The sequence below is a fragment of the Ambystoma mexicanum genome, chromosome 5p (genome assembly GCF_040938575.1).
Source record: "Ambystoma mexicanum isolate Mex_15411 chromosome 5p, UKY_AmexF1_1, whole genome shotgun sequence".
NCBI lineage: Eukaryota > Metazoa > Chordata > Amphibia > Caudata > Ambystomatidae > Ambystoma > Ambystoma mexicanum.
The window spans coordinates 834,972,027-834,994,940 of NC_090930.1; the positions used below are offsets into that span (position 1 = coordinate 834,972,027).

At 44.8% G+C, this 22,914-nt stretch overlaps 1 protein-coding gene across 1 annotated transcript in view; it reads right to left on the bottom strand.

Annotated features, from left to right (window-relative positions):
* The window catches only part of MATCAP2 (microtubule associated tyrosine carboxypeptidase 2), a 536,488-nt gene that overhangs the window by 459,136 nt on the left and 54,438 nt on the right, over positions 1-22,914 (bottom strand). The window contains exon 2 of the mRNA XM_069613255.1: positions 3,612-4,273. Within this exon, the coding sequence (XP_069469356.1) occupies positions 3,612-4,273 (662 nt within the window). The remainder of the gene's footprint in view (positions 1-3,611; positions 4,274-22,914) is intronic.

Consider the following 22,914-nt stretch of genomic DNA (forward strand, 5'->3'; position numbering starts at 1 on the left):
TTGCGTATTTTAAAAAAGCAGAAGATGCCTATAGATGAATTTCACAAGATGTGTAGATCGAAACGACAAGCTTATAGGAATTGGAGGATTCACCATCATGCCCATGTTCTACAGAAGGATGACAAAACAATGCTCAAAGCCATGAAGGAATCAAACTCGAGAAATTATTGGGCTCTGATCAATAGTACTGAGATCGCACAAATTCAACTAAATGCCAATCCTATTAGTGAGAAGGTCTGGTGTGAATATTTCGAGAAATTATATGCTCACTCCAGTAATGATGATTTTGTACTGGGACAGGTGAATTATGCCTGGACACAAGATGTATCTGTGGGCAAAATCTTATCTATTATAAGAAAAATGAAATCCTCTAGTACTCCTGGACCCAATAATTTGTCGATGGCTTTGATAAGGGAAAACGAACCCATATGGGCAAGAATATTACACTTGATTTTTTCGGATGTAATTGACAGACCACTTATGCCAGACTCCTGGAAAGTCTCTTATGTTATACTAATATATAAAAAAGGTAATCGACTGTGTACGACAAATTACAGACCCATATCATTGATAAGTATTGAGGCGAAGATCTTCTCACCATTATTTTAGAAAATCTGTTAATATGGATGGAGGAGAAAGATATTTTCGATATTCGTCAGATTGGCTTTCGCAAAGGCTTGGGAACTGATGTCTGTAGTCTATTAGTAACCATTCTGCAGAATCAAACCTCCAAAATGAAGGATACACCTATCTATGCTGCGTCAATGGACCTCTCGGCAGCATTTGATATGGTGGACAGGCCACTGCTATGGCAGAGACTCGAAACCTTAAATATAGAGGCGGGACTGCTTGCTATGCTCATTGATCTGTATTCAAACACAGTGTTAAAGGTCGGACTCAATAATGAAGGTCTGTTGTCTAGGGACATTCTATCTAGGAATGGCCTGAAACAAGGTTGTGCCTTAGCAGCTATTTTATTTAATTTGTATGTATCTGGAGCAAATGAGAGATTGGATTTTTCAGGTTTACTAACTCCCAAGGTGGGTGGTTTTGCGATTAAGTGGGTGGCTTACGCTGACGATTTCATGCTCTTTGACAAAACTAAAATTGGATTACAAAGGCTTATCGACGCTTTTGCTAGGTTTGTTAGAGATCTGAAATTGAAAATTAATCCTCAGAAGACAGTTGTGATTAACTCGGGAGGCAACAGCAAGAAATGTGTAAATCCTGTATGGTTTGTTGAAGGTATACCAATCCGTTCACAGAGAGCATTTAAGTATCTAGGCTACTCTTTTGCAAGTAATATGTCTTTTAGTTTTGTGAAGAAATGTCTGGAACTTAAAGCAAATGATGCGGCTAAACAAATTGAGAGTTATCGAAAGTAAATATGGTAAATTCTCTATGGGCGCATGTAGGGACTTTTACTTATTGAAGGTGATTCCTAGATTGGTTTACGGATTGGCATTTTATCCTGAGAAAGAAGCTTGGCAGCTAAAGGCCATTTGAACTAATCAGATATGAGTTTGGTCTCATCTCCTTAAAATGTTGTATGGATTGTAAAAAAGTAATGCTATATAGAAAGTGTGTTCTTGCTAAACAGAATTCATTGTATCATGTATGTATCAACGACACGGGTAAGTATATGACGAATTTAAAAGTGGAGGTGCAAAGCATTTTAAGCAACATAGGTGTCACAAGTAAATGCCTTGTAGAGAGACCTGCCAAAACCAAAACAATGATCAAAGCTTTCGATTGGGTAGCGAATAACTCAATAATAATAAACTCAAAATTGTATGCACAAGTCATATCGGTTACAAAATGGTTCCCAGAACCATGGGCCTCATTCCGAGTACGGCGCTAACCAATGGCGCTATTAACGCCTTGGTTGACGCCGTACCCGGACCGGCAGCGCCTTGGTGGATGGCGGAATCACCGCCCCATTTCAAGGTTGGCGGGGCGGTAATTCCCCATTCACCAAGGCTCTTCCCCATTCCCAAATGAGCCCCCATAGGGCTCAATGGGAATCGGGAAGATGCAAATAACGGTGACCGTTCATTACGGTCACCGTTATTGGCTTGGAGGCCCCTTTGCGCCCTCGACTTTAACACCTGCTCAAAGCAGGCGTTAAGGGCGAGGGCGCAGAGGGAACTCGGAGTATGGCGGTAAGGGATTACCGCCACCGGTCTCGTTACCGGTGGCCGCTATCCCTTACCGCCATATTCGGAATGAGGCCCCATATCTTGTAAAATGTCCTTCACGGAAACTGCGGCATAGTATAATGAGATTTATATTCAATGTGTTGAATACTAATGAAATAGGGGCAATAAGAAAGTTGATTCCTGAAAATATGAAGATATGTAGATTTTGTAAGGATGAGGAGATAACAGAGACATTGGCACATTTGTTATTAGGTTGTCCCATGCTAATGAAAGATAGGCTTGTTGACTTTTCAGATTTTGTACGTGACACTTCTTGTGTATTAAGAGAGCAAGTATGGTACCAAATGCTGCATGGACGTGACATCAGATTGAAAATAAGGGTTATAGCGTTCTTAACAAACATCTGTAAAGTGACATAAAAAGTTGTGGAAAGGAAATCATTTTATTGAGGCTAATAAAGTGGATCGTAGAAACACAATTTACATGATGAAATTGAAATCTAACTTGCTTTTAACAAAAGAGATGAATTTATTATATGTTTGAGATTTTAATGATGAAATTCGTTCATATGGATTGATATGAAAGTGATTTTGAATGTTCAAAGGATTAATTTTAAAAAAAAATGTCTGAGTATAATATAAATTGTATTTTAATTGTATTTCAATTCTATATGTTTATATTGAAAATTTGTAAAGGTTTTTTTAAACCATGAAACAATAAAGAAAAAAGAAAAAAAATGGTGCATTTTCCTTTACATGCATACTCTGTTCTCCAAACCCCCATCTCTTTCTCTTTTATCTGTAGCAATGGTTACAGCGTTATGGTGGTGCTTTGTACCATAGAAATGTGCCAAAACCAAAAACAGTCTCCACAAAAGCTTATGATATGGCACTTATAACGTGCCTGTATACAAGTGTCTCTGGGCGCAATATGACTAATTTGCTCATGCAAACCCACCATCACCACCCACTAGTATAATTCTTTTTTATATAATTTGTTTTCTTTCAATTTAAAGCATACAGTAGAATGAAAAAGTCTCACAATAACACTTTAGTGTAAAATAAATCGTAAACATTAATAATAAATAACAGCATGTAATGTGTTCAAGTTCACACATGTTTCTCTGTCTTCAGTGAAGTCAGCTGGTTTATTGAAGCAGGTTATGTTCTCCCCACTGAATTCAGTAGGCGTGTGCATTATACTCCTGCGTGAGCCTATCTTTTAAAAAAAGTCAACGAGTATGCTAAAGTATGCACATAGCTCTCCACTAAAGCCATACTACTGTCAGAGTGACTTAATGAAACCGTCACACAACACTTTGCTCATGTGCATGGGTGAATGTGACATGTTCTAGCACATTGCCACTTCTTTACATTAGCAGGGCAATATTACACAGACTTCCTATCAGGAGTTCAGAATTCTACCCACAAATACAAAGCATTGATTGCATACCTGTTTCAGAAATCTGTCAGAGGCCCGGCTGTATTTTGCCAAGACATTTGGCAAAGCAGGATTTGAATATTCAAACATAGGATTGTAGGTGAAATCCGATTTAAAGAATTTAATCTTCTCCTTCTCTAGGTTGGAAGGCCTGATGGCGTTAAGTATGCACACTTTCCCTTCTTTTGCCTGGCTTTTGGAGGCGGGTGGTGGACTTGGCTTTGGCAAGCTCGAGAAGTACTGCCTCTTGGACTTTGTCTTGGTTCTGGCAGAGAGTCCCACCCGGTTGCCTGCTATGGCAATACTTTGCGAGAGCTTTGTCACTGGGCTGGTGATGTAAAGAGGGGATGGCTTGCTGTTGCAGTACCAAGTGCTGCTCAGTAGGAGTGATGGTGCTTTGATCTTCCGACGCTCCTTGCTCTTTGAAGACCCCTTCGTGGACTTCCTCTGCCGCTTGTGATGAGTGCATGAGGACTGCTTTTGCCCATGGTACTTTTTCTCCTCCTTGCTCTGGAGAAACACATTGTCGCTACTCGTTCCTGTGGTGAAAATGTCCTTGAGAACTCCGGTGGAGGACAGCAGATGCAAATGTCTTTCTACCTTGAGGCATAGATCGATTTCTGGACTCAAGACTGACTTCCTGGAAAGCTCTTTTTTAGGCCAGTGGAGTTTCTCTGTATTTACAAAAGAAAAATTAAAGATGTAGTGATTTCAAAGTGAATCTTTTCTTAGCATCATACAACCTGGTAAGCATGACAGGCAGGCCCAGCATTTAGTGTTGCAAATGTATCATGGATACAATACATAGCACTTTATTACCCAGCAAGGAATATAGCTGCTTTATATCCTGTTTTAAGAACTTCTATGCTTCACCCATTTTCTGCCTTTCTAGCAGAAAAAGAGTGCATTTTGGAGGGAATGAGTACAATATGCACTAGTGTGGGTTGACCATCAGTCTCATACTTACCAATTACTAAAACTGTACACACTTCTAATTTATTTGGTAGGGAAATTAAAATTCAGCATAGCTCTCATATTCATGAAATCATGAAACAATTGAAACGGTAGATTGTGTTCTCGCCACTTAAATGGCGAATATGAATGCCCCGGAAAAATTGAAATACAAACACTGGCTCTGTTGTCTTTATTAGGGTTCATAGTGACATTTACAAACGTCATATTTTCGAAATGCCATTTTTTCGACACCAAAATGCTGTAAAAAAAAAATTCTAATGTTTTTATTTTTATTTTATTTTTTAAATGGGGGGTTCCCCCCACCCCCGACTCCCTGTTTTTTTTATAGACACTTTTTTTTTTTTTTACAAACGAAACAAAGATAAAACATAAAATAAAAAAAAGACCATTGGGAATGTATTTTTTTCGGCATTTATTTTTGACAAAATGGCATTTCGAAAATCTGTTTGACAATTTAACTGGATACCCTTTATTAGCACCTTTGCAGTGACTTGGGTTCCCACTGTTGAAGATACGGCTGCATGATGCTGATTCTAATCTACAACTACTTCTATGGAGGGAGTAAGGCTCAGCATGTACAATGACATGTTGGAGATCCTGGAATAAAATGGCATCGAATGTCTGTGCCTGTCTGGGCGTGGGTGGGCCCCCACATGCTCTCCCAACCACAAACCATGCTGCAGCCTGCTGGATACATCCTGCTGTCCAATTGCCTCAGCACCCCTAAAAACTATTGAGCTTGCAGTGAGTAATGGGTGAACTATTCCTTTGCCTCCCCCACTAGCATTCTTATCTCTATCTTTGTATATCTCACTTTGCTCAAACTCTTCACCTTTCTCTTCTCCCTGGTGTGTCCTCTGGACAAATTCGCATTTAGCTGTGTTTATTTACATCCCGCACCCTAATCTACTGCATTCGTGGCCTTGCATAGAAAATCGAATTTCGCTGTGTGTACTTACATCCTGCACTCTAAATTCATTGCATTGTGTCCTTGCTACTGCTATCCCACCTGTGAGATTAGGTCAGAACTGTGCAGTGCAGTCACCCCTCCCCTTTCAACTTCCCTATGACACCCTAATGGCACGCACCATCTCCCCTATCTTCTCCAATTGCTACTCTCCTATCCCCCCTCTCTCACTAAGTCTGGAATGAAAAAGCACAAAAATGACATCTTGCGTGCAAACCCTGGCCTTCCCATCGCAGACACCTACGTCAGAACAACCTCCAGAGAGGTCTTCACAGATATCCTCTTCTCTGTCCCTCTCCTGCTCTTTGGAGTCCTCATCTCATCTCTACTCTCTCCCCTTTCACTTCCTCTCTCATTAACGGTGGGACCAAGTGAGAAGTCCTCTTGGCGGGCTCCCCATCCTCATGGTGCATCAGAAATGTCTACCACACTGGCACTATCCTGGTCCAGGGTCCTCAACCCAACCTTTAACTCTTTGACTGGATCCTTCCTTCCTCATCAACTTCCTTCATTCTGCTGCCTCTCCCCTCACCACTCTCACTGTCCCTCCGCCTCTGACCAGAGTACCACGCCCCTGAACTTCTCCTCAGAAAACCTTCAAAGGCAGAGACCACCTCCACCTGGCAACTCTTAATGCCCACTCTGCTAAAAAACACTTTAATGATATCTGCCTCTTTCTTGAAGACACTGACCTCGATTTTCTCGCTCTCACCAAGACTTGGTTTAATGCCAGCTCTGTCACTGCTTTTGACTCCGTCCTTCCTGTCGGCTTCAAGATCATTTCCAAGCCTCAACCTCACTGTGCTGGCGGTGGGGTCGCCTTAATCTATCCTGAGTGGGTTCCTTCTTCCATCGTACCCACCCAATTCTGAACTTCCATCGAGATCCTGGTTTGCAAGTTGGTCATCTCTCCCTCCTCCACTCTGACCATTGCTACCATCTACCAGCCTCGAGGCGCTAACACCCTGTTCCTCTGTGAATGGGCTGATTTCTGCTCCTCCTTACTTTCCTCCATTTCCAATATCTTCCTCTTGGGTTACTTCAACATCCAATTGGACTTGTGTGCCTCAGCATCCACTCTTTTCATTGACTTCTGCCCCTCTCTCTCCCTCTCTATCCTCCCCTCCGGTCCTACCCACTCGGCTGGACACACCTTGGACGCCATCATCCACTCTGACCTCTCGCTCATTCCCCCTCTGGTCACCCCTCTCTCCAGGTCAGACCATGCTCTCTTCTCCTCCGACCTGGGTCCCACAAAAGCACTGCCAACCTCGTTCTGAAACATTCGCCCGATGAAACGAGTGTCAGCCGCTGCCTTTGCCTCTACCTTCATCCCCCCACCCCACCTCAGGCTCCACCTTTGACTCTGCACTCAGCAATCATCACTCAGCAATCACCAATACCCTTGACATCCTTGCCACAGACCTGCCTGAAACCTGCCTCTAAGCGTAACACTTGGTATAACTCCAAACTTGCAGCTTTGAAACAAAAGTGCCTCTGACAAACTGGCCTGCCGCCTGCTCCGAAGGCAATACAGACTCGCCATCCATGCCAAGAAAAGAGCCCACATTCAGGCACGGGCATCTGGTGCATCCAATAACACAGCTGAACTTTTCATAATATGCAGGCAGCTAGCCAACCCTTCTGTAGTCTCGTCCTCACCTCTTTCTTCCCAGGCCCTCTGCAATACACTGGCCACACACTTTGCACCAAAACTCAGTACATCCTGAACACCCTTGTTACTAAGCCACCTAACCCATCCCACAACCCATTGCCTCCCTTGGCGACTCCCCCTCCTTCTTCCGCCTTCTCCTCCTTCACCCCTATCACACCTGTAGAAGTTCTCACAGTTGTCCGATCTATGAAGGCTTCTTCCAAACAGGTTTCCCCCTGCTCATCCAGAACTTTCAAGGACAAAATTGTCTCTCTTCCTCCCACACTCGCTGATTTCTGTAACCACTCTTTCGCCACTGGCTCTTTCCCCTCCCACCTCAAGCATTTCATTGTGAGCCCACTATTGAAAAAGCCTTCAGCAGACCCTACCTGTCTATCCAACTACCGCCCTATTTCAATCGCCCCCTTCCTGGGGAAACTGCTGGAGAAGCTGGCCTTGCCCCAGCTCAAATCACACACTGAACTTGTCGGTGGTCTCCACGATCATCAATCTGGATTCTGAGAATCTGCTCTTCTGAACACCCGTGAAGAACTGCTCGCAGCCCTGGACTCCCCAGCTGTCCTCATTCTACTTGATCTCTCTTCTGCCTTTGACACTGTCAACCATTCCATCCTCATACAAAGGCTCCACAACACCCTTGGTATCTCGGAATGGGCACTGGAATGGCTGACTTCTTTCCCAACTAGACGCTCTGTTCCCATGTCATCCTAGGCACCTTCCCCTCTCCTACTTCCTTCTACACCTGTGGTGTCCCTCAGGGATATATCCTCTCTCTCTGGCTCTTTAAAATCTACCTTGTACAGCTGCCATGCCTCATCTCCTCCTCCATCAACTTCCAGTGTTATGCAGATGACACCCAACTCTTTGTCAGACTTCCTGCTGACCCACTTGCACCTTCCTTCATCATCCCTGACTGCGTGTCTGCCATTCAGGCATTGTGCTCTTGCAATGATCTCTGCCTCAATGCCAGCAAACTGAGATCCTTCTGATTGGGACCCCTGCTACCACCTTCTTCCCTTCTCTCTGGCCTCCCTCCTTGGGCTCCCCCCCCCGCTCCTTCTTCTGACACCAAAAACCTTGGATTAATCTTTGACTCCTCTTTATCCTTCCTTCCACCCTCACACGCAGGACATTGCAAAGAAGTCCCACTTCCAACTCTTCCCTTTCAAAGGAATTCTCCCATTTCTCACTTTCCCCCAGAAGCTCAATGTTTACCGAGCCCTGGTTCTCTCTAGGCTTGACTATTGCAACAGCCTCCTCCTCAATCTACCTTCTTCCACTCTGCAAACTCTTCAACTAATCCAGAATAGAGCAGCAGGACGTATCCTTGGCCTTAAGCCCAGGGACCGCAACTCTACTGCCCTAAAAAGCCTCCACTGGCTCCCGGTTGCTGCACAGATCAAATTCAAATCCCTCTGCATCATCCACAAAGCTGCCTGGGGTAGAGATTACACTATCTTCAACTCTCTCTTACCAAATACTCTCATTCTAGACCTCTACGCTCCTCTGGCACCAACTCTCTGTGTGTAAAGCGTTTCACTAAACAGAGAGCAGGAGGCTGCTTGCTTTCCTCCGCTGGTCCCCCTCCTCTGGAATAGCCTCCCTCTCCTGCTGCGTCTTGTGCAGGAACTTCTGAGGTTCTGGAAAATACCTCAAGACTCCCCTCTTTTCCTCCTCCTTCCCGTTTTCCTTCCCCTGCTTATCCCACAGTTGCTTATTTTGGTGTCTTGGACGCTTATGCAGCCTCTGGGCCTAAGACGATTCACAACCAATCTCCCCAGCACCTGTCTTCCATCAGCACTTGCCTCAGCACACCCTGTGCACTGGAGATTCACACTTTCCACCCAACGTGGCTCCTGGCCGCATAGCACTTACCATACCCTGCACTTCATCTGTGGCTCACCCTCGAGCACGGACACCTCAGCACCTACCCCCACTGCCCTCTTCCTTCCTGCACTTGCACGTTCTGAATACTGACAAGGCATAGTAGATTCGGCCATCCCTTCCTCCTCTGTATTTTTGTATTTAATTGTACTGCTAACCCATGTTCCCTCCCTGCTGCCCTATGGGCGCTTTGAAACAGAATGTATTTCCTGTATAAGTGCCTAACAAGCAAACAATTAATAAATACATACTTGCTCCAACATTGTTCCCTTCATGGTATCGCTACACAGAAACTGATTTAACATCAAGGTGGTTGAACATGCAATAGCACAGAGCCAATACAAAAACAATAAACACCCAAAGAACGTAGGTATCAGCCTCTGCTTACTCACCATATCATGGAATTATTGCATATTTTTAACAACGTAATGCTTTTTTTTAACACAAAAAACAATAACAATATTTGCAGTTTAACAAAGTGACTACATTGGAGCCTCTAGTCAGCGAGCTAAGTTGTGTTTTAAACCACATACCTCAACTTGTTGCATGAACAATCATGTATGTGAGAAGTGAGAGGATGTGCATGCATGTCAGTATTGTGCTGACTGACGTCTTGGTGCGGTTTCCAGTCATTGACTGAACAGTCTGTTCTCTGATGGCAGTATTAAACGCATGTACACAGTGTTATTAGTCATTGATGACGCCAGCCCCTCTATAATCACCACGGACGCTGTGAACAAAAGAAAATCAATAGCCTACATTAAACATGGATGAATAGGCTTCCTATATGATCCTCGTAAGCTTTACTCACACCTACTGGTGAGGCAAACTGCTGACATGATAGTAAACTACCAGGTTCACATCACTGTTGAGATTAGATTTTAATGTTGTGACAAGCCTCACACTATCGTAAATGGTTATTTCTTTCCATGTCTTTTGGGAGCAAAATATTTATTTGGCTTCATAGGTTGTACTGCACATGTTGGTGGTGCCTTACAATGGGGAAAAGGGTTGCCTAGCGCCTAATCATTTGAAAGAATAGAATATAAAATACAATGGGCTTGATTTACAAAAGCGTTTTATAATGGCACTATGCAAATGAAAAACCATGCGCAAATCAGGCCCAATGAGTTTGTGCAAGGTATGATCAATTCCCGGACACTCAGGTTCATAATTGTGGGATGAAATAAAGAAAATCTATAGCGGTTGTAATCTCTTCTGTTTTTTGCAATGTATGTTATTGTAATGTTTTCTGAAAGGTTTGTATAACAAGCCATGTCACATAATAACAAGCATTGGCAATGCCAACGGTTTGGGATTTTGTGTAGGCATGGGAAAGGCACTTGACAGGCACAGCTGTAGTGGTATAAACTACCCATCGTTGGTAGGAGGTGCAAAATGGTGCGATCACCTGGGCATCTAATAGCAGTGCCTGGCAAAAGCTTAAAACATATGCACAAACCAAAAATGTTGGCTTTGTCAATACTAGTTCGAAAGAAGACTTTGTGGCTTTGCCAATGCTTGTGTTTAGCAGGACTTCAGTGAAGGACAAGCATAGTGTTTATAAATCGAGTGGCTGAAGGAAGACATTTTTATAAATCGAGTGGCTCATAAGACATTTGTATTATACCAGTAGCGTATTTACAACTCCAATTAAGTCATTAACTCTCAGAAGACTACTTTGAACAAACACTGTCAGGCACTTTGAATGCAAAGCCTGCTAATAAGGCTTGATTAAAGCAAGCTAGATGCCATTCCTCTATATCTCTCCTCGTATGCCATTCCTCCCTATCTGTGCTCCAATGAAATAGTTTCTGCCTATAGGTGTTTTATAGCCCTCCCCAAAAAAAGAAAAATGGACAGCAAACTGTTAACTTCCAGTACAGCAAACTGTTAACTTCCAAACGAAAACACCCGCACCAATCAAGTTATGGACTGAAGGCTTTTCATGAATTATAACAAAGGGCATTGCCCAGGGCAACCTTCCCCATCACAGTTGGCTGGTCTGGGCCATTAAAAAAGGGGCCATCCATTTGCAAACCAGCCTCAATCCTACCACCAATAGGAACAGTCTAGTCAGAGCGGCTAGGTTATTTCCCCTCTATATGGGAACAAAAACAACCTCAGCTAGGTCTTGTTGGACCTAATCAATGACAAGAAGCTTCATTCCCTGGCAGTACCAAGCAAGGGATCCACATCTGATTAGGAAATCTCTCACTTACAGAGATAATCTGCAATCAAATATTAATATATGGAAGGCTTTGAATTAATGAAAACCAATGCTATTGCTTTTGGCAACCTTCTACAGCATCACACAACTATACTACAAGGCTGAAACATGGCTTGGGTTGCTTGTGTTCTTGTTCAGGCAGCATTTGGCTTAGCAGTTCATAGTGAACTACTCCTTTGGGTGGCGCAACCAAGAATTATTTACATATAGTTGGTCCCTTTCTGTAATCGTACAGTTCAAATAAAGAATGGTTCTATGGAAGCTCCCCAGTGCAATGAAAGGAGTTATGATTAATTGAAATGCTTTCATCCTTCACCTTTGATTTCACTCCGCTTTCCTCTCCATTTACCAACCGTTATTTTCTTCAACTATCGTTAAGTTAGCAAACAGATGCAATAGAACATTGCTATTTAGTCTGTAAGGTACCACAGTGGCTTGCTGCTACATGGCAGAGATCTGCGGGCATGCTGTAGGTCACATGTTTGTATCATGGATGAGCCAGCAGAGCATTTCATCCTTATAAGTCTAATAAAATCAGTAACGTTGAATTGACTCATGCCGCACTGTCTGCAGAGGGGGAAAGCAGCAAGCAGGGCTGAGCTGCTGGCAATCCTAAGCACTAAGGAAGTTTTCCCTAGTCCCCAAACAGACACAAGAAGGAGCAGGAGCCTTCACCTACACTTCCTGAATGGTGGGACAGAGGGGAGAAGAAGTAATGTGCTGCGTGGCAGGTGGCAACTATGTCCCATGCCCAATTGGAGAGTGCCTCCTATCGCCATTCACAAATTAGCTCGCAGACTCCTTACATAGTGAAGGCCCATGCCGAAAGCAAGCCCCCTTGCCCAAGAAATAAATGCAGTGCATAATTTGTTTCACTTCTTGTTATGAGAGAACTGTAGGGGAGTATAAGAATATGGGCACATTCATGCAACGTCCCAAACCTGTGTGAAAATGTAAGAGTCACTTTGAGAAAAGCGCACTGAAACAAAGCGAGTAACTCCATTTAGCAAAAGGCTTCATGCTTAGGCCAACAGAGCACTAACAGCAATGTTTCAGCCAGCCCGTAACATAACCCTTGTACACTAACATAGTCATGTACCTTCACCCAAACCCAGCTTAATTTAACATCTATTAGAGAAATGTAGAAGTGTTTATATTGTCAAATACATGATTACCATTATTTTACATTAACTGAATACACTACACGTAGGTATCAAAATTTAGGTAGCCATTCCTGCTGCATGAAAATCTCCCCATCACTCCACAAAAGGAAGCAGCAGTCAGACTTTTGCTGAAAGGCACACATTCCTAAGTTGAAACATTGACACAGCCACAGGCTAGATTCCGCAAAGGGAATGATTAGAGCAAGGAGAAGCAAAAGCTTTCTCAGGTTTTAGTTTGCAGCAGAGAGATCATGGAAAGCAACATAAAATGATACTAAAACCCATAGTTTAAAGACAAGACACTGTACCCTGATTAACCGGACTGCATAAGGTTTGCCGCTTTCCCATCGTTATGTCCCAGATAAATGTAATAATTTGTGTCCCTAAGCAAAATAGCCAAACGTAACTTAATGACAGTCACACATTGGCAGGAGTCAAGCAATGAGGCACAGAAAATCGTGTTTGTAGAGAGAGACTGATCAAAGCACAACACTGCCATCTGTAGGAAAATCGCAGCTGCAAAACACCTCTTTTTTAAGAAACAGTTATGCAGAACACCACTTTCTGCTTTGAAGCTCCAATAAGGAGTTAGTAAACAACACAGATATGTACAGATATCTCACATCACATGAATGCCATAGTGCTAAGGACAACGTGTGATGTCATACACATGAGCAGTTATACACTTCTTCTAGTATTAACCAGGCAGAATAGGTCAGTAGAGTAGTTCACATTAAAATCACACTGCCTGAATGTGTTAGCAAAATAGCAATATCCGCCGCACAACACATTCACATTTGTGCCATTATGAATGAGCACAGTTTGCCAGGAGCAAGGTCCCAGCAAATAATATCAGAATACAAACAAGACACACTCATGAGAATCAGGAAATACAGGCGAGTAGCCTTTCCACTGAACAAAGTAACACAAATGTATTGATAATGCATAGTTCTTAATGGTGAGAACAGTATTCTGGTGCCAAATTGCTTAGGTCACTTCGGACGGAACTTAAATGTTATAATTGTGTCACACTGTCACATCTCAAAATAATGATTGGTGAAGGTGTCTGTGCTCACTCACTGCACATCTACTCCTACTGGAACAGCCAATGGGTGATCAGGTTCTGCTGTTATATGTTTCAACATCCATCATCCAATCCCAGAGTATGGAAAAGGAAGTGACTTTACTGAGCATGAGCTAACCACCATGAACATCACTATTACCACATGCTTAGAATAGGCCAATGAATATAAATGTGTAATGTATGGAATCATGTATATTGCAGCTCTTTCCAGCCAATCACTGGTGAAGAAACTTAAAACAAATTGTTTCTTTTTGCTTTCTGTGAACACAATATAACCATGCACTCACTCTACTAGATCTTCTTTTTTAATGCATTTCCCTGCCCTGGCAGTTTGCAATACATTTGTGTATTTCTCAAATCTCTCGCATCACATTTTTGGCTATATGGACTCCATTTTATTAATGTGAAAGGGATTTGCCATACATTTTTGGTGGCCCGCACAGGGAATCCAGGTCCTTCCGGAAAATCTGTGTGCTCCTCTGCTACACCTCAGGGATTAACGAGGTCCACCTGGTGAGAACAGAATTTTGCACTGCACCCACGAGGGAGGTAGCAGGTGCCAGGACCCTGCCTGGCTGCTCCAAGCTTGCAGCCTGCCTCCTTGGGTGCAGGCCATTGAGGGGAGAAGCAGTCCGGAAGACTTTGGATGATCACAGTGAGCCGGTGCATCTGATACGAGAATTATGGAGAGAGTGAGAATAAATGCAGAAGTAGAGTGAATGCTGGTGTGAGTCATGTGATTTTTTTTGGCAAAGTATTCATTATTCTTATTTAGTAGAAAGAGAAGAGGGATCCTGTAGCGAGGAGCTGTGGCACCACGATAAAGAAATTGGTAAGTGAGGTGGACACATCCCTTAGTATAAGAAGGGAGGGACAGCGCTGCTTAAAAAATAAGAGTGGGAGGTCCTGCAGTAGTGAGCGAGGGCCTACCCTCTGCCTATAGTTAAGGGGGCATGAGGGAGACAATAGTGGAACATTGCAGAATTGTAATTTTCTTATTTGCATTGTATAAACACAGCGGCGGGGCAAGGGTGCGGTGTTTGCCGACACTGTAGACCCCTCCAGGATCTTCCTTCCGTGCAGTTCCAGTGGCCACTCCCCCTTGGTGTTATCACTCCCACGCCGGCCCCGCAGCAGTGAAGCCTGCGGTTGGGCAAGGGCGCAGTTTTTGCCGGCATTGTAGACCCCTCCTGGGTCTTTCTTCCCTGCAGTCCCTGTGGCCATGCCCCCATGGCATTATCATTCCCACGCCGGCCCTGCAGCGGTGAAGCCTGTGCAGGGGCAAGGGCGCAGTGTTTGGCACTGCAGGTGTTCCACACAAGCTAATGGAGGAAGCAGATTACTCATCAGCTGGTGAAAAGAAGTGGCACCACTGTGGGTCCAAAGCTACAAGCAAGGTAGGGTTAGATTGGATTGGACGGACTGGGTTGCAGCTGCCTGCGTATTGCTGGAAACTGTTGGAACTGTTCTCTGGGTAACCGCACCCCTAACTGCACCCCTAACTGCATCCCGAATCTTGGCCCTGGTCCCTTTTGTATCTGGGCCCAACACATGGAGTCTACACCTACCTCCCCTCGTCCCCCGCTCCTCTTCTGTGCCCTGCCTGATGCCCAAGACAAAGTTCTGCCCGGACTCACATCACAGCGTTAGGTGGTGGCAATGAGACAGCAGAAACAGGGAGGCCTGGTCCAATCCATGCCTTGTGAACCTGACCCTCGGGGGGGGGGGGGATGGGCAATATGTGACCTCGTCCAAGATCTCAACTATCCCCGTGGTGGAGGCGCACCTGCTGATTGAGGAAATCTACCAATTCCTGGGGGGGAGGCACAGGAAGGATGCCCTATAGATCCTGCAGAAGGTGCGTGCCGAGTTAAATTCTGAAAGTCAAGAGGGTCGATGTGCCATCTCTACCATGGCTCAAGAACCCACGGACAACACATCAGTTCTTAAGATACCTGAACCACGAAACACAGGCATAATCAAGTCAATGTCCTCCTAATCAAAACCCAAAACGGAACCCACAAAGGATGATGTTATCTCGGGAGCACTTGCACGTCACTGCATGGCCCTGATGTTACGCTCATCTGGTATCGACAGGGACGTTACTCGCTGGTATGCTTCTCAGCTTGCCCTGATGTGGTCTGCGGGGAAGGTTCTGCCTGAAAATACAGGAGGACTGTGTTCAAGACTGACCAACTGGGGTAAGTATCCTCCTTCCACCCCTGTATGCTTTCAGTCCCTCTGGTGCCCTCTCCTCACCTTGTGGTAGAATTAGGCGTGCTCTCCGTCCTGCCTTCTTTGCAGGGGCGCGTTGTCTTTCATGGGCGAGTGCGGTCCAGTTACTTCACTGACGCCAGCCCTTTTGATATTGTTCAGGTAGGTCTTATTGCTGTTCTTTAGTTTTGTTGCTATCCTGCATGCCTTTCTTTGTTTAAAATGTCTCTTTTTTCTCCCTTAGGTATGCAGAGCTTCAGCGCGGCGAACTGGCTTGATTGAGCTCCGCTGGTAAATGATGGTGCATTAAGAGCGCTATGATGCGGTAAGTAAGAGCTATGCGCAGCGCTGCGAAGTCTTGCCTTTGCTAACCTGTGTTTTCCTTCCTTGTAGGTCGCGGTGTTCTTCAGCATGAGTGGAATGTCCGGAGTGGTGCCAGCCGAGAGGCGACCAGCCAGGTAAGCCTTTTGAGCAGTTCGTAATTTGTAAATGTCTCTACAGCTTTCTTTAAAGTTGCCTCTATCTTCCTCTTTCTGGTCGTTCTGTCCGGGAGGCGTGCAGATTCGAGGAAGCTGTTCTCAGTAGCTGCAAGTGTTTAAAGATGAAGACTGCAGGTAAGATACTGCTGCTAATGATGTCCCTTTTGTCGTCTCCTTGCAGGTTCTGCTTCTCTGAGGTTCGAGGGAATAGCTGGACACGGTGAGCATCACGTTGCAAGCTGCAAAGTAACACGAAGCATGTTCTGCAATCAGGGTGTGGTTTATATAGCCCAGGTAAAGTAGTACCAGGGAAAGTAGTTCCAGGCCTGCCACACCGAAAACACTACACCGCATAGCTCGGTTCTTAGGAACCAAGCTATGTGGATGCCTCCATGTTGGCTGACAATACAATAAAGTAGTTCCCAAGCACATTGTTGTTCATGGTGTATGAGCCTGGCACCATAGGAGCCAGGACTGCCCCATGAGGGCTTTTGAAGAGGATGCCTGGCTCTAGAGGCCCGAGTCCTGACTCCACCTGGCCAATGGGTTTGCCAGAGGGGGTTTTGGGCGAGGGTCGTGACACCTGAGTTCCTTTTTGACAAGCTCTTGCCTGGCCTCAGCCTCTACCCCTGTCCATGATCAACGCATGCCAAGTCCCACCATGATGAACCAGGCAGAGCAATCACTGACCGCCAGGCCACTAAACCATCCTCTGGATAAACCAGCAACGCCTGGAGTGACCATTTGCTAACCTCCTCAGGGGCTAGCTCTTATCTCTATCTATCCCAACTCAGGCCACCCAAGCATCAATGATTTGCAATCCAAGTGGGTGCGGGGACTGTCACCGATCAACCCATGGGGATGACTGCGCCACCAGAAGGTGCACGTACAACCAGGCACTTGATGAGTTGGTAATTATAAAGAAACTGCTTGAAACCCTGTTGATGAAGGGAGGCGGGGGGTGCAGGGGAAGGAGGAACCTTGTATCTATCCTATTGCCGGCAGGGGGGCTCTCCACCGACCTACTGAAGGCTTTGTTGCACAGATGCCCCCAAACCAATGCCAATCTGTCTCGGTCAATGAATGTCACACCATGGTCTCTGGGAAACAAAGCACGCCAATACAAAAGCACCCCATGATACTACTACTAAAGAAGGTGCGGCTAGAGGGGTGCTCTACCACAAGCCAAACACTATCCACCAGGAGGACCTCGCATCAAGCCCAGTGGTCATAAAATGCACAAGACTAAGTGCAACTAGAGCCCTAGCCCCCTGGTCAAGAAGGGGCAGACGCAAGCCCACTGGCCAAGAACCGTCCCGTAGCACTGCTATCTATCTCCATGGGGTCCCAAAATTATTGCTGAACAAACCTGAACCAAGAGATGCTCTGTTAAACAAAAGCTTGCACTGGTTACGGACAGTAGGTGGTTGTGACTTTGTTTGAAGGGACACCTGGGCGGGATGCCATAGACTCTCAAGCAATGGGCAGAGCGCCTTCGACACTGTGGAACTGACTCTCTGGAACCGGAGAGCGGTTGAGGAGGTCTGGGAAAGAGGGGGGAGGGATGGCCGGCCACCCAACAGTGGGATTATAATCAGCCTGTACCCGTGTCCTGGTCCAGTTGGTCTAACCAGGCAAAAACAGAGGAACGTTCCCCTAACTGGCGCAAACCTCACTCCTTTGGGAAGGGGAGTTAGTGGGGTTAATTGAGGGTGTCCCCGGGGCACTGGAATTTGTTTGAAAGGGGTGGGGCTCTCCCGATGACTCTACTTATCTTATTATTTGTTTTGGTCATGTTCCATGATGTGTTGCATTATGTTTGGGTAATGTAAAATGTAAATTGTTTTAGAATGCATTGTGCTAGGGTGTACTTTGATGGCCACACAGACGAGTAAAGTTTCTTGATGATGATGATGATGATTTACATGTGTTGATGAGCAATCAGAGGTGAACGCTGATGAGATTTTTGTGTGGGATAAGATTGGGGTGGAGACTGAATGGTGGGGGGAGGTTGTGATGTGGTAATTTTGTAGTGTTGCGCAAGAGTGTATTGTGATTTTCAATTTTGGTATTGATTTTGCATTAGAATTTGCATTTTGAGGTTTTTACAAACTGGTGAGGAGTGCACCAAAAAAGATCAGCACATTGTGATAATTGTTGAAGACATTATTGTGTCTCATGAATTCACTAGACTCTAAGTTTTTAAATAGTTTTGATTTCTGCACTGTGACCCAAAAAATAAAACTGTTTAGTGGGGTGTTTATTGCAGAAAGAGACAAAAGATGAGCACTCCCTTAGAGCAACTGTGCAGGGAACTATCCACTTACAGAGAGAAAAGTAGGAAGTATTATGAGGAATGGCCAGTAGGAACAGAGGGGGAAATGTTCACAGCCTGGACAGCTGAGGGCACCCATGATAAAACCATAATAGCACACATGTATACCCATTTACTGTGCACATATAAAGGCAAACAATTAAAGAAAAGAGTGCATATTTGAGAAGCAGCAAATAGCCTAAAGGACAAGGGGAATGCTGAGGGTGCCTCCGCCCCACCCCTGTCAGACAGTACGACATCGGCAGAGGCTTCAATGCCTGTTCAGTCGATGACTCTGGTGAGTATAGAGCAGGGCACTCAGTCAGCACTTGCTTATGCGTGTGCGCAGCCGACAGTCCCTCACTTAGTAGGCAATTATCCTTTAAAGCAAGCCGCAGGATATACAAACCCCTAATACAAGCCCCCTGCATATTCAGAAACAAGCCTCATGAAAGGAGCAAGTGCACCCTGACAGACGAGATTCAGAAATAGTGAAACTAGAAAGCAAAGCACACAAAGATTTAGAAGCAGCAGCATCTAAGGCAGAGGAAGAGTTGCGCAGGGCGACCCATATAAGTACAACAGGAGATGCTGAAATATGGGCAGCAGGAGAGGTACTATTGAAAATGCATAAGACAGTAACTAAGGGTGTCCAAGTAAAAACCGAGGAACCAGAACCGCAGGGTATATGGGACAGATTAAACAGGAAGTGAGAGTGAGCCAAAGAGAGGTGAGGAGAATTGGGAAAGTGAGGAGGACCTGGGAGAGTAAACTCCATGGGGGAGTTGACTGAGACCACATGCTAGAACAGTGGCAGTGGTTAGGGAGAAGAAGAAGGGTAGGACACAGCATAGCCAAAAGTGGGGAAGGCAGTTCCCATTGACACAGAAAGGAGTGGGCAGATCATAATATGCACCATGGCCACATATGGACAAGAATAATTTGATGAAGATGTTGCCACCTCTTACTGGAGGTGCAGGTAAATGAATTAGTGCAGTAGAAAAGCATACAGCAGTGGTTACCTTAGCAATCAGGGATATGAAGAGCTTGCTAGCCGGTATCATAGGAGATCAGAAAAACACAATTTGGGAGCAAGTAGGTGACCCAGGTGTCCGATAAGAGAGTGATGTACATGACGGTGCTCCATTTAATAACTGTGGAGCCTGTGTATGGGATGCATTAAGGAGGCTGTACCCTGATAGACCTGATGTAGGTGCTATAATGGCACGAACAATGAAACATGATGAAGACCATGCAATGATATTCAGTCCATTCAGGAAATGTGGCGACAGGAGATAGGAGAAATGTGGAAACAGAACATACCATTCTTTTACCATTTGTTAAGGAAGGGCTTGCCCACTGAAGTACAAACAGAGCTAGACAGAATTGTAGGTGTGGAAGCGAAGGCATGAGGAGAAATACAGGCGCAAATAGTGAATTTCTGCTAAAAAAGCACAAAGGTGAGAGAACAGTAGAAGAAAAAGTGCAGCGAGGAGAAGCTAAATTAGGCCAAAAGAAACTAGCAAAGGTCAGTATGGATGCAGCAGTAGTTACAAACCCCACTGATACATAACAGCAGACAGGACCATCACAAGACTGGGGAATCTCAAATGAGCACAACAACAGACAAGATAGGGGAGGGGTCCAGGGAGCACGAGGCAATTTACAGAAAGGACATGGGGGAGGATTTGGAGGATTAAGATCACGATTTGGGAGAATGTTGGACATGCGGGAAGATGGGACACATGTCTAAAGAATGTTGCATTAGACACCCCCATGCAATGCAATCCAGGAGCATGCACAGCCCCATATTACACACAAGGGACACCACAGGGATTCTATGCCCCACATCAGACTGCAGCCCCCATGCCAATGTATGCCCATTGGTCGGCCCAACACCAGAATGTAGGACACATACAAATGATTGCTCCCACACATTCACAACCCATACAGTACCCTACACCAAATGCAATTCAGAACATTGCACAGCAAGCTCCAGCACAGCCAACTTCAGCACCAGGGGAACAGAATGCCCTACCAAGGGGAACACTTACACATTACACTGGAGCCAGTGATATAAGTAACAATACTTTCCCTCTTCCAGGAAACAACACCTATACGAACTAGGACAGCCCACAGCAAGCCTTGATGTGGCCAGTTCTCTCAATCACTCCAAATGCAGACAGGGAACCCAAAGTGTGGGTGAAGATAGGGAACAGAATGTTTACTTTGATGGAAGACACAGGAGCCACCTGATCTTGTATAAGGGAAGGAAGGTTTCCACTAGCAGACAACATCATGGACACTCAAGGCCTCTCTGGGGCAATTCTAAGGGTTCCTTTTACAGACAATCTACCCCTAACTGTGTTTTGTAAAGGTTAAATTTAAACCAAATACAATAAAATAATAATAATAGGGAATCAAGAGATAATTGCACCATTATTGTACAGTACTGATACACAAGTGAATCTACTAGGGAGGGATCTCATTAAAACCCTCAACATGACCTGTTCAGCACTAGGTATGCACTACAACAGAATAGCCATTGTCAATCAGGAACTCTGCAGCACCAGCACAATTCTAGCATTACAATTGCATGAGGCATTATTTGCACTATTTTGTGGACTTGAGAAACAAGCTTGTCTATTTTAGGCACGCTGTAAACTACACTGGCCCCCTGTGGAGCAGAGAACACAGCATTAGGCAAACTCCCTTGTGCACAAGTGCCTGTCAGGTGATGCCCCCCGGACCTCTGCTCACGCATTAACAAAGCCCACATAAAACAAACCCTGAGACCTAATATGGATGAATCTCTGGCATGCCCACGCTTTAATCTGAAAAGGCTTGGATGCTCCAGGTCCGATGCTATGGGGCCCTGTGATATGGAACGCAATGCCAATCACTCTGAGGTCAATAGCATCTCTGTCCCATTGCAAAAAGAGTCTGAAGACTTATCTCTTTGATAAAGGTAAAGCATAAGACACTCTTGGCAAAACAGATTCTCCTTCATGTCTCAATGTACTTCGTCTTTCCTGTCAGCGCTCCGAGGCCTCTTGGTTTGTGGCGCAATACAAAATATATAGATAGATAGATAGATAGATAGATAGATAGATAGATAGATAGATAGATAGATAGATAGATAGATAGATAGATAGATAGATTGATATGCAGTTACCATTATGATTGGAATGCAGAACGTGATATTTTGCTTGCCATTACCATGTGAGGAAGCCCCAGGGACGATTTTCACCTCACACATTAATGCAGTGATCATGTGGAAAGACACAAGCGTTGTAACAGGCACAGATGAGGAAGGGAGGGAGTTGAGAAGTGTACTATGGATAGACCCCACACTGCAAATGAAAGAAATTACTGAAGAACAGCTATTTGCAAACTTGGACACAGATGGGGGAAGTAATCTTTGAAATAGGCATACCTGGTCATTTGGTAATACAGCATAGGGAAGTCCCACAGACAGTAATGCCTGCAACCACATTGCCAACGCAAGCACATGAGGATCTAGCATAAGTGACTGGTTGACTGTGGACAAGCAACCCACATGACATAGGATTACTGACCAACATAGGGGCAGTTAAAATCAAACTCAAACCAGGTGCCATACTCCCTGGAGTAAAGCAATATCCACTGTCCAAAGAAGCAGATGAGAGAATTCATGCTACAATCAAAGTATTACTCAGCAAAGGCATAATCGGGCATTCAGACTCACCTTGCAACACAGCTATATACCCATTGAAGAAAGCAAAGGGGGTTCATGGAGATTTATTCAGGATCTCTTCCCTCTAAATGACATAGTGGAAGCAGAATATCCAATAGTCCCAAATCCTGCATTGATCTTATGCAACATACCTGCAAATGCTGTCTACTTCTCTGTAGTAGACCTTAAAAATGCATTCTTCACCATACCATTACACCCAGACTCCCAGCACTTGACAACATTTTCATATCACAGAAGAGATTCCAACACAGTAGGTTGCCCAGCAGTACTGTGTCCCCCAGTGTCTTCAACAGGGTCCTCCAAATGAACTTAGGAAACATCAACATGGACAGTACTCTACTACGATATGTAGATGACTTGCCACTGTGCAGCACCACAGAAGAACAGTGCAGAAAGGACACAAAACAGCTTCTGGCAATATTAGCAGACAAAGGATACAAGGTGGACAGAGGCAGATTACGGTGCTGCCAGAAATAAGTGGTATACTTGGGTCAGATCATATCTGCAGCAGGAAGAAAGATAAGCTCAGACGGAGTGGACACCAGGGGGCGCAGGAATGTGGTGACACGTCTGCGTTAGCTCCTTACCGGTAAG